Source organism: Moschus berezovskii, chromosome 21, assembly GCF_049115385.1.
Source record: "Moschus berezovskii isolate FMDL1 chromosome 21, NW_MosBer_1.0, whole genome shotgun sequence".
Classification (NCBI taxonomy): domain Eukaryota; kingdom Metazoa; phylum Chordata; class Mammalia; order Artiodactyla; family Moschidae; genus Moschus; species Moschus berezovskii.
The window spans coordinates 39,366,147-39,383,576 of NC_142480.1; the positions used below are offsets into that span (position 1 = coordinate 39,366,147).

A 17,430-nucleotide genomic window follows, 5' to 3' on the forward strand; every position below is an offset into this window, starting at 1 on the left:
CAGCCCTGGCCATTTCCTCCACCTTCCTCGGATGTCCCTTCCTCCGCCTTCCATAGGTCTCACTGCTTTCAGGTTGTTCTCAGGTGTCTGCTCCCAGTAAGAGGCCTTCCCCTGGTCCCTTTCCCATTACTTTCATTTGTCACTGCAGTCATCTCTGCCTGGTGTATTTACCCCCACCCCAAATGTAAGCTCCATGAGAGCAGAAACTTCATTCCATTTTATCAACCAATATGAGGCAAACTTGCACCTTGGCACTGGTCATTGGAAATTAAATAAAAACAAAACCATCTGTCTCATACCAGCTCAATTTAATTTTAAAGTGACAAATGTACAGGTGGAATAAATTTTAAGCAACACCCTGCAGATCCCATCTACATGACAAGGAGCTGAGTGCAATTTTGCCTTTTCATCAACTACAGTAGTTTTCTGGCAATAATTCTTTAGGAAGTCACAGCACAGAAACAGAACACCCTGGAGTTGCGGTCCATTTGTAAACTGATTTTCATACAGGCTTAGCTGGAAGAATAGATTTTCTTGCCTAATGGTCAAAGTGGGACAGGCAGGCTTCTTCTGTACCTATCTTGAGTAAATTATGCCCACCCACCAGCCAGCAGTGTTCTGCTAGAGTCTGGTCCATCCACTGAACCTACCAGCCGTGGGTCTGATCTGCCCTTTGGCCTCCTGGGGAGGTCCCTGGTCTGAGTCAGACTTGCAGGTACTGTATGACCAAGTAACGGTGGATCTGAAAAGTGGCCTCTGCTTTAACCCAGCAGCTGAGAAGGCAGCGGTTTTTCTTTGTGACTGTTATGCGAAAGAAAGGAGTAGTAATGGCTGAAGGTTGAGGAACCTAAATTTATATTGTAGTCTACCTGCCAGGAGTAAACAAGTAACTAATATCTTTCTGAACAAGTTATCATTTACAGTGGTAGTCCATACAGACTGCAGTCCAGAGTAGAACTTTTAAGTTCTCACTGAAACTTTATCCCTTGAGCAGGAAGCCCTTTGTGATATGGCTGTGCAAGGAGATGAACCATCCATCCTTTGGAAGGGAGCAGAATCTGGGAGAATGAGGTGGAAAACACTGAGATGTCCCCTGCCTTCCCAGAGCCTCAAGTCATCCAGGATCACTGGTCAGGCAGGGAAAAACTGGCTGTGCCACGGGGCTGAGTCACCAGCATCTCCCACAGCTTCTGTCACTGCACTAAGGCTGCTGGGGACGTGGATGGTTTCATTTTCTTTACAAGTAAGCACTTTGGTGGGACAGCACTGCAAATGCTGTCAACAGAAAACAACAAAAGGCAAGGTGCAGGGGTCGCAGGCAAATAGTTTCATCAGTGTTTCATTTAAAATACTCGTTTGTCCTCACCACAAGGCTTGGAAGGCTCAGGAAGCTTCCAAGAGAGATGATCAGACCCACCCCACTCCAAACACTCAAGGGCATAAGACAATAGGAATCAAGTTGGCCCTGCAGCCCACTTGGTGTGAGCCAGGCACTGCAGCCAAATCCAGCCCACAAATGTGCTTTTATTCTTGAGAACCATCTAGAATCTAGATTCAGAAATGTCACATTAGCAGCCCTGAGATCATGCCATCCGTAACTTTGCCTTGGGAGGCAGGCGCAGAGGGGAAGAAACTGCAGAGCTGGACATGGGCCAGGTCACCCACTTCGTCCCTGGAGGTTTGCTCGGGGGCTGAGTGCTACTGTCTGGGCTGTGCTTTATTGGTGGAACTGAATTATGGCAAAGCCACTAGAAGCACAAAGTGTCAGTGCGTTCACTGGCATCTCAAAAATATCCTGAAAATGTAAATAAACAGATTCCATATGCAGACTAGAGGTGATTTACACTTAAAACATTTAAATATAAATTAAGCTATAACTTAAGTTACAACCAAAGAAAAACAAAAGAAAAAACCAAAAGACACTCAGCAGTTGAGAATGCTGAACACATACACAGGACTCCCCAAACACGAGGCCATTAAAGCGATGCCATTTTTCATTGTGCCAACTTTACATTCATGATGTGCTAGTCCCGCCAGGCCACGCTGCACGGGGCCGCATCATGCCGTCTGGCACTGCACTCCGGCCCGCGGCCCATCATCGTCCTCTTCATAGGCCTCCCTGTGCTGGCGCCAGTTCTGCTCGTTGGGATTAAACTCCTTCAGCTCCACCTGATCCATGTCCTCTGTAATCCTGACTTTCTGTCGAGGTGGGAGCAGAGCTTCCAGCTGGGAAAGCTTGTCTTGGGGAAGCCAGTGTTTTTCAGGAAAAATAACCTGTAAAGGGTGAGGTGGAAAAGAGTAGTTGTTTCTTCCCTTCCCAATTAAGGCATTTAATTTTATGTCCCATGAGAATAACACACACATACAGGCACTTACTAAAAACTGTATGATCAGAATCCCTTTCTCCAGAGGTGATTTGTAGATCGGCATTCCTTCATTCCGTACACATTTCAGGTCCCCGTGCTTAATCACCTCACCTGTCACACACACACACACAAAAGGTTTACTTATGAAATAGGAAGATGGACAATGGCCTGGAGCCTGGGGCAGGCCCGAGCACCCTCACAGCAGCAGGCTAAGACAGGGGTCATGGAGCATCTGACTAGAAAGCTAGTCCCGACCAGAATGGTCCCTGTCAGAGGAACCAGTTGGGTGAAGGGGATGAGAGGGAGGTGGGAGTGGAACCCTCTCTGATCCATCTGCAGGGCTCCTGCGATGTATCCAAGAAGGGGCTGGAGCCTCTATCATAAAGCAGGTTTAAAAACGTGAACCAGGAATCAACACTCAGTTTGGGAAAACAGGGCTATTATGTTAACCTGCCTCTTCAGATATTACAAAATGACTTTCCCATGAGTGGGAAGAGATTCTCCTCCTCACAGACTCAAGCAGAGCTTGGAGCAGGAGTCAGCCTCGAAGGATCCCGGCAGGAGAGCTAGTCTCCTTGGCAGGGAGCTCAAAAGGCACAGAGGTCTCCTCACACACCCATGGGCCAGAGCTGGCCTGGCTTGCACTCACTGGGTCTTACATTTCTACACTTTTTCAGAAGGTATCATGGGGGTTCAGCACCCCCAGAGCACTTGCTGCTGCTGCTAAGTCACTTCAATCGTGTCCGACTCTGTGCGACCCCATAGACGGCAGTCCACAAGGCTTCCCCGTCCCTGGGATTCTCCAGGCAAGAACACTGGAGTGGGTTGCCATTTCCTTCTCCAATGCATGAAAGTGAAAAGGGAAAGTGAAGTCGTTCAGTCGTGTCCAACTTGGTGACCCCATGAACTGCAGCCTACCAGGCTCCTCTGTCCATGGGATTTTCCAGGCAAGAGTACTGGAGTGGCTTGCCATTTCCTTCTCCACCAGAGCACTTGGTTCACCCCCAAATCTAAAAATATTTTTTCCTTCCAAATATGAAGAGATATAAAAGGGTTTCTTTTTTTTTCTTCTCTAAGTATGCCTTTCAGCTCAGTAATGAAAATGCATAAAGAAATAAATACCCAGGAAAAATATGAACGGGGGGGCAAACATTTATTCAGCACCCCACTCTCCTGGATGAATGCTCTCCAGAGGAGATCTTTTGAAGTATCTCATGGGAATTTTTCAAAATAACGCATGTGGAGGACTCTCTCCTTGGGGGTCACTCAGCGCAGGGCTGTGTGGCTCACACAGGGCCCTTAGAACTGCTGATGGCAGCCTTAGTCAAACAGCCCCATGCTACTGGGCTTGTTATGGTTTTCATTTTGTTTTAAATAGCTTTCTGTCTCTCTGTTCCTATCAGGTGTCACTTCTTATTGCTCTCAGCACAGCGCCTCAGGCTTCTGCTTTAACTCACTGGGGGCAAGGAAACCCTGGGACCAGCAAAAGAAGGAAGAAGAAATGAATTAAAGAGAAATAAGCCAAAGCAACAGAAAAAGAGCTGAAAAGAAAAGGAGAGGACTCAGAAAAAAAAAAAGATAAATGGGCAAAAAAAAGCACAAGTGAAATCTCCAGCAGGAGGTTTTCCAGACACCTTGCCCGCCTTATAACTAAGCAAAGAAATGGGTTTCTCAGGGTTCACCACTTCGCTCCTGTCCTTGTGGCTGGGATTAGTTGGGAGGCAGCAAGGAGCCCTGGGCTCCCATCCCATGGCATGGGCCCCAGCTCCAGGGAGCTTGGCCAAGGATGAGCTTTCCCAAAGAAGTCACACAGCATCCCAAAGATGCCACCCAGCTCCTGTTTCCAGAAGGGCGGGAATCAGGGTTGAGGTAATGTTAGGGAACACTGGACATGATACCAGGGGTCTTGGGCACACACCCACTCACAACCTAGGGCTTTGTGCAAACTACAATCCTCAAACTTTCCTGCACAGGTGAGGGGAGGAATTGGGTACCTTGGGAGGCTTACAAAATGGAATCTAAAGGAAGATGTTGTATTTAAGTTTTTCATGCATATTTGTATTATAGTGCAGTACTTTTCCTCAATCCTTAAGTATATCTATATGCAAACACAGAACAAAACATCAAATGGTAAAACTTTAACAATAGGCAAATCATATGTCCGTGGTCCTCGTGCGACTTTTATTTTCACAACTTTTTGTTAAGTTTGAAATTGTTTTAAAAAAAAATGTAAATGACAAAAGAAAACCTCTGATCAAGACTAGGGTATATAATTCCATTTCATTTATACCCAGAAAAGGAAAAAACAGAAAGAGCCAAAGAGGAAAGTGGCAGAGAAAGAGAACAGGCCAAAAAAGGGAAGAGAGAAATGGATACAGAGGAACAAAAAGCCTGAAAGGTGGTTGGGGAGACCAGGTGGTTCACCCCACTGGACTGCAGGGTCTTGATTATTTCCACTGCTGTTGGACAGGCTCACTGGCTGGTTACCTCCAAGCCCAGCCCTGAAACCATCCCATCTAGCTTTAAATCTCAGATGCCCACATGAAAAGTTAGACTCCCCAGTAACCCTGTGCCCAGCGAGGGGACCAGAACAGCACTGCTCATGGCCAGCGATGGGGTCAAGAACATCTGGGTGGCTCAGCCACCACTGCACCCATCTGGACGTTCTTTGACATGGACAACTGACCTGAAGTGCTGTTTACAGGCAGCTTCAAGTTGAGGGTCCCAGCCTGGTCTCTCTCCCTTCTCCCCACAGCCCCCTTCCAGGTAGGTGTTCTGAGGCCCTAGCTGCAGTGAGCACTAGCCCTCCTGGGAGCGGGGAGCCTGGCATCTAGACACATGCTGGCAGGCTGAGCTCTCAGGCCCGTGAGAATCCTTCTGGTTCAGAGGCAGCTCCCTCCAGCTCCTGTGCACGTGTGCAGATAAGCAGTTCTCTAGATGCCTCCAAGGGTAAGCTGGCAGGCGATGCCTTTGTTCAGGAATATTCTATTTTAAAATGTCTCATAAGTAATCGACAGAGAGGCTAGAGGAAGGTGGATGAATCAGGACAGATCACCACGTGATAGGGGAAAAAAACACCTATTATCAGCTGTGTTGTATTATACAAAAGCTAATTTTTAAAAAATTTAAGTCAGATTGGCAGGTTCCAGGTAGAACTTTAGATCCCCACAGATTCCAACACTGAATTTTTTTTCAAGCAGACTATAAGAGAAATTCACAAAATTCTCGAGTCTCTACTGATGACTTTAAATTTACAGAAAATCAAGTCACACTAACTTGAATGTGAAACCAAGGTTAAGTTGCCAGGATCATCAGGCCAAACACACAGAAGAACTACAACGAAACACACATTTGAAACATTACCTGATTTGGATGTAATAACAAGGACTCGATCATCCAGTGTTTTTATCGTCTTCTTGAAGCCACAAAGGGCTTCAGAAAGCTGAATTTTCATTTTCATGATCAAGTCATGGCCTCGTCTCTGAAAGACACTATGATCCTTCTGATCAAGCACAATTATGACATCACCAGGCTCCAGCTCGGGCTCCTGATCTCCTTCTCCATGAAATAGTATCTTTTGCCCATCTTTCATACCTATGAAACATCATCCCTTTCTGATTAGCCATTTCTCTTAAAAACCATACTTTCAACAAAGCTTTTGAAAAAGGCTCACAGAGCCCTTTGGGGGTTTCTTTACTCATCAAACCTCCCAACTTTGTGCAGGCCTGGGGCTGGGAGTGGCGGCTAGGAACACCACTGACAAAGAGGTCTCACTCCCTTCCACACATCCCAGGTCCTCAGTCAAACGTACGGCAGGGAGATCGGGAAACGATGCTGCCACCTCGTGCACGATGCAACAGTGCACTGTCTGCCCAGGCCCCTTGACACCACAGCTGACAGCGCACTGTGAACACACGTCCGCTTCCTGATGCACAGGCAGTGCTCTAACAAGTCTCTGTGTGCACCCAGGCACAGGGCGAAGTCCCTCAACCTGTGTGTTGGTTTGGGCACTGAACTGTGTACTTTGGTCTCATCTCTCACCTAAAATATATTCTCTGGATTAGAAAGACACAAAATAATCAGGGGAGTAGTTAAGAGGGGAAAAGCCCTTAAAATGATGCCCCCAGGCAAAATGAATAGCAGGGGGAAGGTGCTGGATTTGGGAGAATCTGCTGCAACAGAGGCGAAATGTGTGGAGGGAAGGGACGCACAGCTGTGAAGACTTACATGAGCTCTCACGGCCAATGCAGGACAAAAGCCATTAGCAAGAGCGCAGCAAAAGTCATTAGCAAATGACTCTAAAGGATGGTTTGAGAATTGCAAGGGAGGGCAATTAACCAAAATCAAGGTCAAGTGACTTCTGGAGCATCGGAAAACCTTAAAAAGAAATTGCTTTGGACTGGAAGAACTGATGGCACGCACTAGGGGAATCTGAACACCAGTGTGCCGTGGCCCCTTTCCCTGGCGCCTAACCGCGTGCTCCATAATCAGCACCTGAGAGGCACTTCTGCGGCCTGGGGTGCTACGCCGCGCTGCCGCACCTTTCTCCACGTGCACCTCGATAATCTTCTTCTCCCGGATGACCTTGGCACCGTTGCAGCTCTCGCAGCGGTCCTTGGGGTTGATGCGCTCGCCCTGGCCCTTGCACTCGACGCACACGGTCTGGATCTGCTGCACCATGCCCGGCCCAATCTGCTGGATGTGAATCTGCATCCCTCGCCCCTTGCACACCGGGCACTTCTCCACAGACCCCTTCTTCCCACCAACGCCTGCGGGGAGACAAGAATGAGGCTGCACTCTTCCCTTAAAAGAGGCTCCGCTGGACGCCACCGCAGAAGGGTGATGAGCCATGAAACTGGACACTGGGGTTTGAATTCTATTCACAATCATAAAAAGCCATGCGGCAGAGTCTGGATGATTCTAGCCATGCAGACAATATCCAGATATGTGATCGCAAATATTTGTGGTTCTGGCTGTGCCAAGGCAAATTCATCACTTTAACATCACCAACTATTTTCTTCCACCCCAGGGTGGAAAAACACCCATGCCTACACATGACCGTGGAGGCTGCAGAACTCAACCCTGCCCATAGGAGTGGCTACACAGCCCAGCCATTTCTCTGTGGGACAGCGTGTGACCAAGTCACCGGATCTGACTTTTCTTGAAAAATTAGATTTTAAAAACCCATGCTAATTACATTTAAGTTTAAATCAAGGACACTAAACTATGGCCAGCTACCTGGTTTTATAAATAAATCTTTATTAGAAGACAGGTGCATCATCTGTTTATTTATCTGCGTATTTCCTGTCTATGGCTGCTTCTGCAAAAGAGTTCAATAGTTACGACAGAGACAGTATGGCTCACAGAGCCCAAAATATCTACCATCTGGCCCTTTACAGCAAAAGTGTGCTGACCCCTAGGGTTGGGTGAACTGTCTTCATTTTTATATTTTTAAAATAAATAAATGTATAATCAAAATAAAAGATGTACAGGGCCAAATAAAATGGGTTTAGCCCTCGGGCCACCTGTTCGTAATTTCTGACCTTCATATTTGAAAAGATCAATTGTTTTTCTCTGAATTGTAAAACAATAAGAATTGTTTCCAGATCTGAGGAACCAGAACTATGAGACTCATTCAGAAATGAATCCTTACCTTCACATTTCTCACAAATTACATTTTTCTGGAGAGCCAATTTCTTTGTGACTCCATTGTATAAATCTTCAAGAGTTACAGACAACTGATGTACCACATTCTTGCCTTATGGAGGAGAAGAAAAAACAATTGGTAATACTGCATCAACTATATCACTGTATTAACCACCACCTCTATGACCTTCAGTGGTATGAAGTCTCCAGAGACTCAGACTGTGCCTGCTGTCATTCAGTCCCTTCCCTGGGGGAGGCAAAGCTTCAGTTACACCCGGCCCATCCTTCTGGCCCTCTGCCAATATGAGAACTAATAGCTTTTCCAGCTATGAGCTAATTATTCAATCATTTATAGATGTCAACAAAGACTTTCCATCTTTATTTTCTAAGAACAAATCTGAGAATGAGAGATCAATGAGGAAACCCATTATGTTAACCAGTGAAGACTGGTGAAGCAGGTTCCCCACGAAAAGAGACCTTTCCTTACAGATGACACACGAAGTCAGTCTCTGGACCTTCAACTGAAACTCTTTCTTGAACATAATGTCCTTTACTTTTTGAGCCCTTCTGTGACTTGTGACTGAGTGCAAACTCTTTCATCTGTGGAAATCTTGTCTGTTCACCCAGGACAGTGGGCCTTTCATCTTCAGGGAGGGCGTCTGTCTGCTCTGGTGCCATCCCAGCCTCTCAGGACCCACAGCATCAGGTCCCCTTCTGCTGCCCATAACGCTCTCGAGGTCTGAGAGATGGACTGAGATGAGTCCTCATATCGAGGACTGAGATGCTGTCCTTGGTTATTGGCTGTCAGCCTTGAGAGATGACTTAATTAAGGGTGTGAAGTTGTTCATCTCAAGACAGTGAGAGAGCTGGGCAAGAGGATACCCAAAGGTTTTAATCACATCGACACTGTCAATTATATGAGCAGGCAATGCACCCAGACAACAGGGTAAAGATTTATGCCTAATAAACACTTTGCGATTTTTAGCACACTATATTCACAGAATTGACAGCCAAGGTTTTCAAAGCCCAAAGTCAATTATAATGTGAGAACCGGCATAGCCTTATTCATACAGGGGCTTCTTGTTGACACCAAACCACCCTTCTTAAACCTCAATGCAGAGCTTGTTTATTTTTATTTCATTCAGGATTGTAATAAGCTTGGTTATCTGGTTTTGAGGTCGAAAGCAGAGTGCCAACTGTAAGCTAGACAGGGGAAGGGGGCTATAAGAGACCACTGGAAATAGTCAGAGGGGACATCCTAGAGCCTGTCAGGAGGTAAGAGATGGAAAAATTAGGAAGAACAAACCCCAGAATTCCGGGAATTCCACCAAGAGCTAAGTTTCTCAATTCACCTCTGGGGATGAAGCTGCTAGTCCTAATGCATTCTGAAGAGATGGGCAAGGTAGTTTCTTTTACAAAGATATTCAAACATCAAGGGGTGAATTTTGTTACCTAGACAATCTCCTGAGGAGGCTGAGGAAATGAGGCTGCACTCCACATGGCAGAACACCAGCCAGAAATAGAGCCCGCAGGTCCTGCCCAGGTCTGGAGACTCAGGGAGGAGGCGAGCACTCTCGGCAGAGTCATCAGCACTAACCACAGGAGGTACGGTCACGGCTCTTAGGACACTGGGAGTCTGACCCCAACAGAAGAGAAAAGGAGGGCAAGGTAATCTTGACCTTCCTCCTTTCTCCTCACCACCATTTGCTCCTTTGTGGGGGCGGGGTGGGGTGGAACACACCACTTGGGGGATCTTAGTTCCCCGACTACGAATTGAATCCAGGCCCCGAAAGTAAAAGGGCAGAATCCTTAGCACTGGACCACCAGGGAATTCACCATCTGCTCCTTTATATGTGGGGTTTGGAGAGCGTCAGGCAATTAACTACTAGCTGTACTGAGACTCCAGGTAGCCTGGATACTAGGCAAGTGATGAACTATTCAAAGTTAATGATTTCCCAAACACAGTAACTACATCCTTTTAAGGCAAGATCCCTCCTGATCCCAGTAACACGTACAAAATTTGGAAATGCAAACTTGCTAACGTCTTTATTTACCTCTTCTGTCTCGAGCCATCCGTCCTCCGCCACCAAAGAACATGTCAAAGATGTCCATGGGGGAAGAGAAGCTGGGGCTGCCTGAGCCTCCTTCCTTAATGGCCTGTTCGCCACCCTGGTCATAAATGTCCCTTTTCTTTGGATCTGAAAGCACTTCATATGCCTGGGATATGAGCTTAAACTTTAAAAGAAAAAAAAAAAAGATTAAAAAGAGGGAGAGAAGGTTTGAGTTGTTTATGAAGCAAACTCACCATATGAATGCAGTAACAAAAGGGTTCTGCATCCAATCCCGCAAACTGGTGGGTCTATACGTTATTTGGAACCTGACTTTTCCATTCAACCCCCTTGTAGCGTGGGATCCATAGGGCAAGCATTACTATAGGATGAGAGGCAGGACTACTGCCTCTCTGCAGAGGGTAAGGATACAGAGCGGTAGGAAGGACTTTCTGCCTCCTCAGACTGCACCAGACAGGAAGAAGTGGAGCAGAATTAAGATGCCATGAGACCAGGCCAGAGCTTAACCTACAACCAGAAAAGGCCCAGAGCTCCCAGCATTCTGCTGGCTTTCCAGCTCAGGAGGGCTGTTTTCCTAGTTCCGTTCCGTTCCGTCGCTCAGTCGTGTCCGACTCTATGTGACCCCGTGGACTGTAGTCTATCAGGCTTCTCCGTCCATGGGATTCTCCAGGCAAGAATACTGGAGTGGGTTACCGTTTCCTAGTTCACTAGCATGAAATTCAACTACAAACATCTTGTGAGCAACACTCCGTATTCGGGCTGCAGACAGTGTGCATAAAACTGTCCTGATCGCCCCTCAAAGTCCCTCCCCTCTTGCAGTCTCCCCCACGTCTCACTTATTGGCAATGCCAAAACCTCATTTCCTCTCCTTCTCATCTGGCAACAAATCCTTCCGATGCTACCTTCAGAAGTCTGTTTCCAGTGCCCTAAGACAGACAAAACACCCAAGTCTGCCAAAATGTATCTTGCAATCCAATTGGAAGAAAAGAATCAGAGAACCCAAACTGAAGTAGCAAAACCCCAGGTGGCACTAGTGGTAAAGAACTTGCCTGCTAATGCAGGAGACATAAGAGACCCAGTTTCAATCCCTGGGTTGGGAAGATCCCCTGGAGGAGGGCATGGCAACCCACTCCAGTATGAGGAGCCTGGAGGGCTACAATCCATGGGGTCGCTAAGAATCAGACACGACTGAAGTGACTTAGCATGCATGCATGCACCCACCACAAAACTAAAAGATAGGAAAACTAAATGTAACGTGTGACCCTGAATTGGATTCTGTATTGAATCTTACACTGGAGAAAAAAATGGCTACAAAGAACATTGGAACAACTGGAAAAACAGAAATTTTTTTCTCAATGTTAATTGGATAGCTGTACTATGGTTATTTTATGTGAGGCTTCTCAGGTGGTGCGAGTAGTAAAGAATCCGCCTGCCAATGCAGGAGATGCTGCTTAGATCCCTGGGTTGGGAAGATCCCCTGGAGGACGGCATGGCAACCCACTCCAGTATTCTTGCCTGGAAAATCCCATGGATAGAGGAGTCTGGCTATGGTTTACATAACTATGGTTATATAAAACATATTGTTTTCCCCAGGAAAAACATTTAGGGCTGACAGGTTATGATGTGTGCAACTTACTTTCAAAAGCTTTAGCAGATAATAGTAATAGAGATGGGGAAGGCAAATGTGGCGACATAATTATAATCAGTGAAAATGGGTGAAAGAAACACACGCTTGTTGTACCATTCTTGTCTTTTCTGTAGATATAAATATAAATCACTATAAAATAGCCAAAACCCATCCCTTCTCACCACCACTATGCCTGCCCAGGCGCAGGCCACCCTCTTTGGCCTGGATAACCACAGTAACTTCGTAGTGGATTCCCATCTTCCACCCTCACCCCAGCTTTCAGTCTTCTGCACACAGCAGCCAGAATTTGCCAACTAATCATGTCAACCCTCTGCCTCGAGCCTTTCAAGGGGCCCATTTCACTTGGAGTAAAACCTAATTCTCATTCTCATCTACAAGCTCAACTTGACACCACTGCCTCCAGCTCCCCAAATTTCTGCTTGGGCTTTACTGGCCTCCTCGCCGTTTCCCACCACCTGACACTTACTGGGGTTGTATTCCCCCACTGCAACGTCAGTTTCCCAAGGACAGGGAGTTAGGTCAGCTGTGTCCACTAGCATATCCCCAAAGCCTAAAATGCTGCCGAGCATGTAGAAGGTACTTGGGAAATACTTGTTACATGAATGGCTCGATTCTGGGAATAAATAAATAAATGAGATAGAGTCTTGGTTCTTCAGAGGTATGGTTTAGTCCGTGAGACAGATGTCTATATAAACATCCTATAATGCAGCTGGCTCCAGAAAACATATAGGAAAAAAAAGTGCTATGGAAATGACAGAGATACTAGGTTTTCTCCTGTATTGCAGATCCTGGATGGAAATCTAACAAGTAATGATAAATAATAGATGATAGCTAATAAGTAACAGCTAACAACTGGGTAATTTAAAAAACTGTCTCAGAGATATCAGAGTTATACTCAAGGTAGTTAGGTCTTTTGATATATTGATTCTCGCACACCATTTCTGTAAAGAAAGAGGCAGCACTCACTACTTATTCCTTTCCACCACAGAAAAAGAAGGTTTAGGGATGAGGTGCTTAGCACAAAAGATCAGAAAGCAATCAGGCCAGGCTGCCCCGAGACAGTCCCTGGGGTCTGCACTAGATAAAAAAACGTCATGAAGTATATTCACTAGATAAATATACTAGGTAAGTATATTCACTATGTAAATATTCACTAGGTAAATATACTTCATGTCCACTAGAAACACTCACCAAATATTATGGATACTTGAAGAGACACTTGGACTTAACAGAACAGATGATTAATCTACAAAGGAAAAGGAATGCCCTTTTCCTTGAGGCATTCAACCAGAGCCAGATCAACCTTGGGGGTCTCAGCACTCCAGAGTCTAATTCAGGTCCCTGCCTGACCCCGTTCTCACAGCAGGAGACTAGTACTCTGCCCAGCTCACCTTTCAGACAGTAATAATTTGCCATAGGACTGTTTCGTTTTTTTTTCTTTGGTCTCTGTTGCAGCGTGTGGGCTTAACAGCCTTGTGGCATGTGGGATCTCAGTCCCCCGATCAAGGATCCAACAACCTTCATGCCCTGCACTGGAAGGCAGATTCTTAACTACTGGGCCACCAGGGAAGTCCCTGCCACAGGACTTTTAATAAGATTATTATGCAGCTGGAAAAATGGCTTTAGAGACTATGCAGCAACTTGGGAAAGCATTGATGGTAAAATATTAACTGGTGAGGGAAAAAGACCTATGTGCCCGGATGCCCGTATACAATCACTCTGGAAAAAGGCTGGAAGGAAGCACAGCGACAGCAGTTAGGGTCATGTGTACTTGGTGGGTTTTCCTCAACATCCTGACATTTTCTGTACAGTGCTGCCCTTTTAATAGTTTTGAATTTGAATGTCTGTCATTCAAACTAAAAGTTACAGTGAAATTGGCCAAAAGTGCAAACTCATCTCCAAAGCTGGCTGGGGTAACAGCCATGACACTACCCCCAGTCACAGCCCCCAAAAGGGACTCGCTTACCGACACACTGCCTGTGTGTCTTTCAGAAAACCAGCTGCAGAAAAGTAGAGACTCCACACAGCACCTGACAACAAACACAGGCACCCAGTGCTTAGCAACACAGGACAACAGGGCACAAAACAAAGACCTACACCCCAGCAGCCTTCTCAGTTGCCCCGGAGCAAGAAGGAAGGGACTGGCTTAGTCTATTTATGAAGAGATGTTAATACAGTGACTAACTTAGCAGGAAAAAAATAAAAAAAGGTTCCGCCTATGGCAGATAAAGTAGACAAGAATTAAATAGACTTGCACAAAAAAGCAAAGGCCTACACATTGTGCCCCGTACATAGAAGGACCAGAAAGAAGATATCTGGTGAATGAACACATGAGTCCTCTCCAGGCAACTTATAGCAGAGTTTCTATAAACTGTGTCCCCAGTCTCCTCAACCCCTTTTGTTTCTGGGGCATATGGGCAGCATAATTAAAGAAGGTTGAGGACAAGTGGTTCACACTGTGGTCAGAGGCAGTCTCCTGGAAGAAGTTTTAGCTGAGAAGGGCTTTATCCCCTTCATGGACGGTGGGAGGGAGTAGTAGTGTATTCATGAAACATTACAGAACCCCTCCCCCACCTCCCCCTAGGCTGAAACAGACCTAACAGACACTTCAAAAGCCTCACTTACATGACACTAATTCAATACCTGGTTGTAAATATTAGTTTAAAACAAATCAACCACCTCTGCTCAGATAGATATACATATATATGAAAGGCAACACCTACAGAAATTTATTACCAGTCAAGTCTAATTTTAAAAAAAGCTTCAGAACACCAGCAGCCGACTCACTCCAACGGCAGGCACACAGCCATGACTTACGTTTGGACAGCGCTCTGAGATCTGACCTGAACCAGGGTCAGAAGCTTTCCCACACGCTGCCCCTGAAACGTGAAATTAGAAGCCTGGCAGTGCTCTTCTTAAAGGATGTTCTCAGAAACAGCCTACAATGAATTTAGGGAGCAAATCTATGAATCACCAACACTACATAAAAAGCCAGTGACTTTCAAAGCTACAGTAAGCCACCTAAATATAGCTGAGAAAGAACACAAGTAACAGACAAATGGTCTTACAGGAAAGCATTTTAAACTTGTGACAGCCACACTCGGCACATGTGGCTAAATATAAACATTCTATCACTGTTGCCACCCAGCCAACCTTCTTAGGCAGCTTTCTCCAGCTTGCAAAAGCTCCCACAGACAGGTATTTTGATACTAGCGCTGTTTCGGGCAAGTCTAAGTGCTAGACGAGTGAACTACGGCCTCAAAAGTGGTCCAAGTGTCATCGCTATCACCTACTACAAAACCCCACCTCCCAACAACCATCTAGGACATCCCAAGTTTTATAAGACAACAGCAAGAAGTCAGAGGAGGAGTGAGAAGGCCAATAAGTTTTCCCAAGGAAAAGTGCCTGATCCTTCTAATCACCTACTCTGGTGGGTAATGAGCCTCCGTGGGCATAAAAAGCAGGCTGATTCTTCTCCTATGAACAGGATGAAAAAGTTTCATTTAGGCCTTTCATTTATGTATGCAGAGCATTTTTCAGCCTATTATTGGTCATTAGGGTCAGGAGCGGGTCATCGGTCACAGAAAACCTGGAATGTTCATAAAAATGATGTATCAGGTTAAAGATCTCCATGTCCCTGTTTAATAAAGAAAAGGTGATTATTCAGTGTCTGACAACCTTGATCAGGCAGGAGACAGGCACACAGGACAAATTCAGTCAGCCATTCTCCAGAGGGACACCGGGGTGTCCAAGGTACTAGTTCAGATTAAAGAAATTCATCTCCAGGGCTTGTGCATCAACAGGGAAAACCAGAACAAGACTAATTCAAATCCAGTCGTTCCCAGCAGGAACACAACTTCTGATCGCGTGTGCCTCAGTTTCCCTGCGTGCTGGCAGCCTTTCCTAGAGGAATGCCCGCAAACATTAGGAGAACGGGGGGCCCCCACGTTTCCGTCCCGGCCCTCCCCGGCATTCGGAGGCGCCCCCTAAACACTTGTGGAGCGAAGAGAGGAATGAATGGGCCGAGCGGGGTGTCGCCTGGGGTCACCAGTCCCGATACTCCCCCGGGTGAGCCTGGGGCTCGGCGAAGTGCCCTCCATCCGACCGCGCCGCGCCCCCTCGTCCTCGGGCCACCCCAGGCCCCGGCCCGGCCCGGCCCCGCGGCGGGGTGCGCGCGGCACCTGGCGACCGCCTCATCAACAAGCGTGGCTCGGGTTCCCCGCCGCCTTCAATAATTCACAGCCCCCGAGCCGCGGGCTGAATAATTGACGGCGGGCCCCGCGCGAGCCCGGCCCGCGCCGCCCCGAGCCCGGCCAGCACCTTCTCGCCCTCATCCGGGTTCTTGTCCGGGTGGTACTTGAGCGCCAGCTTCCGATAGGCCTTCTTGATCTCCTCCGGGGAGGCGCTGGGCTTCACCCCCAGGATGTCATAGTACTGGGTCTCCTTCACCATCTTGTCTCTGCGGGGTGGGGCGGGCAGGACGGTCAGCGCGCCCCGGACGCCCCCGCCGGGCCCCTGGCCCGCGCCCCCGCCGCCCGCGCGCGCGTCACGGTCACGGTCACGGCCGCCGCCGCCGCCGCCCCCGCCCTCCTGTCCTCCCGCGCCGGGCCGACCGCCGCACTCGCGCCGCCGGCTCCTCCGCGGCGGGTTTTATTCGGCGCCGGCGGAAGGTTCCGCAAGGAGACAGTGACGCCACAAAGGCCCAGAACCTTCGCGGAGGTTCCGGCGGCGCCTGGACCTGGCGGGCTGGGGCTCGGCGGCAGGTTCTCGGCCGGGACTCGCGACGCCCCGGCTCTGCGCGACACCCGCCGGCTCACCCGGTATCCTCTGTCGTCTGCTCCTCCGGCCGCCCGTCTGACTCCCCGGAGCTCCAGTTCTGACTGCCGCCCCGGGCCATGTTGGGGTGTTTGGAAGACGGCTTCGGCGTGGAGGGCGCCTTCCGACGGCCGTCCCGCCGACCCGAGGCCGTCCCCTTTCCCTTCCGCGGGTCCGTGGGTCTGGCCGGCTCGAGGATCGGGTGGCCTGGAGGGCAGCGTCGGCGGGAACCCTGCCCCAAGGGGTTGGACTGGGAGGGCTGCGCCCCGCGTTCCCCACCCGGCCTCTCCCTGGGGGTGTGGCCGTCCTCTGTTTGGTCACGGCTGGGATGCGCCCTGAGGCCTGCCTCGTATTGTTGCATTTTTGAGGGGTTTGGAGTGGATAGGGGCCCTCTACGGTGCTGGGGCCGCATTTCCCGAGGCCCTGCAGCTGCTGGCATCCCCTGAGGCATCTTCAAGGCTGAGGTGAGCCCAAGCAAGCCCTTCCAAATGCGTACAGTGGTGCTTTGCTGGCCCCAGCTGTGGTTGGTGGTCTCTCAACTACCCACAACTGGGAACCCCTGAAGTCTCCCAAGAGTAAGCAGTGACGTCCCCCAGATGACGCCCGTTAGATAGGAGCAGTGACGTCCCCCATGTCTCCCAAAGGTGGGCAGAGACCCCTCCCCTCCGAACCACCTAGGTTGGTCCAGGCTGGTGGGCGCAGTGGGCGTGGGGAGTCGGGTAGGAGAGTGGTTCTGGAGACAGCAGCAGGACCCTCCCTGCCTGGTGCGGTAACAAGACCCTGACTTCCTTCCGCTGTGACCAGCTCCCAGTGGGTGCCTAGGAGGCAGGATCGCTACTCACTGCAGTGACGTGGGCGTGGCAGGCAGCTCTATCAGAGAATTGCA

The 17,430-nt window shown here is 48.4% G+C and overlaps 1 protein-coding gene across 3 annotated transcripts; it reads right to left on the reverse strand.

Annotated features, from left to right (window-relative positions):
- Window positions 1-293: 293 nt before the first annotated feature.
- Window positions 294-16,995, reverse strand: DNAJA4 (DnaJ heat shock protein family (Hsp40) member A4). 3 transcript variants are annotated; one of them, XM_055418021.2, is made up of 8 exons: window positions 16,547-16,995; window positions 16,050-16,188; window positions 10,067-10,247; window positions 8,020-8,124; window positions 6,908-7,135; window positions 5,730-5,960; window positions 2,377-2,477; window positions 294-2,274 (listed from the first exon to the last, which is right to left on the reverse strand). In XM_055418021.2, the coding sequence occupies exons 1-8, from the start codon at window positions 16,993-16,995 to the stop codon at window positions 2,059-2,061; spliced, it is 1,650 nt and encodes a 549-aa protein (XP_055273996.2). In that variant the 3' UTR covers window positions 294-2,058. The 3 variants fall into 3 exon arrangements, with proteins under 3 accessions (XP_055273996.2, XP_055273997.2, XP_088685687.1); XM_055418022.2 differs by lacking the exons at window positions 16,050-16,188; window positions 16,547-16,995 and adding an exon at window positions 15,156-15,276; XM_088829561.1 differs by lacking the exons at window positions 16,050-16,188; window positions 16,547-16,995 and adding an exon at window positions 14,547-15,098.
- Window positions 16,996-17,430: the final 435 nt, after the last annotated feature.

What these genes read in the sequence shown, in the direction of transcription:
- DNAJA4 (XM_055418021.2), bottom strand. Translation starts at nt 16,995, where the DNA reads ATGCCTCAGGGGATGCCAGCAGCTGCAGGGCCTCGGGAAATGCGGCCC. An exon ending in GATGGCTCGAGACAGAAGAG is followed by an intron (nt 8,125 to 10,066) that starts GTAAATAAAGAC and finishes CTCCTCCATAAG; the next exon opens with GCAAGAATGTGGTACATCAG. An exon ending in CGAGGTGCACGTGGAGAAAG is followed by an intron (nt 5,961 to 6,907) that starts GTGCGGCAGCGC and finishes GATGTTTCATAG; the next exon opens with GTATGAAAGATGGGCAAAAG.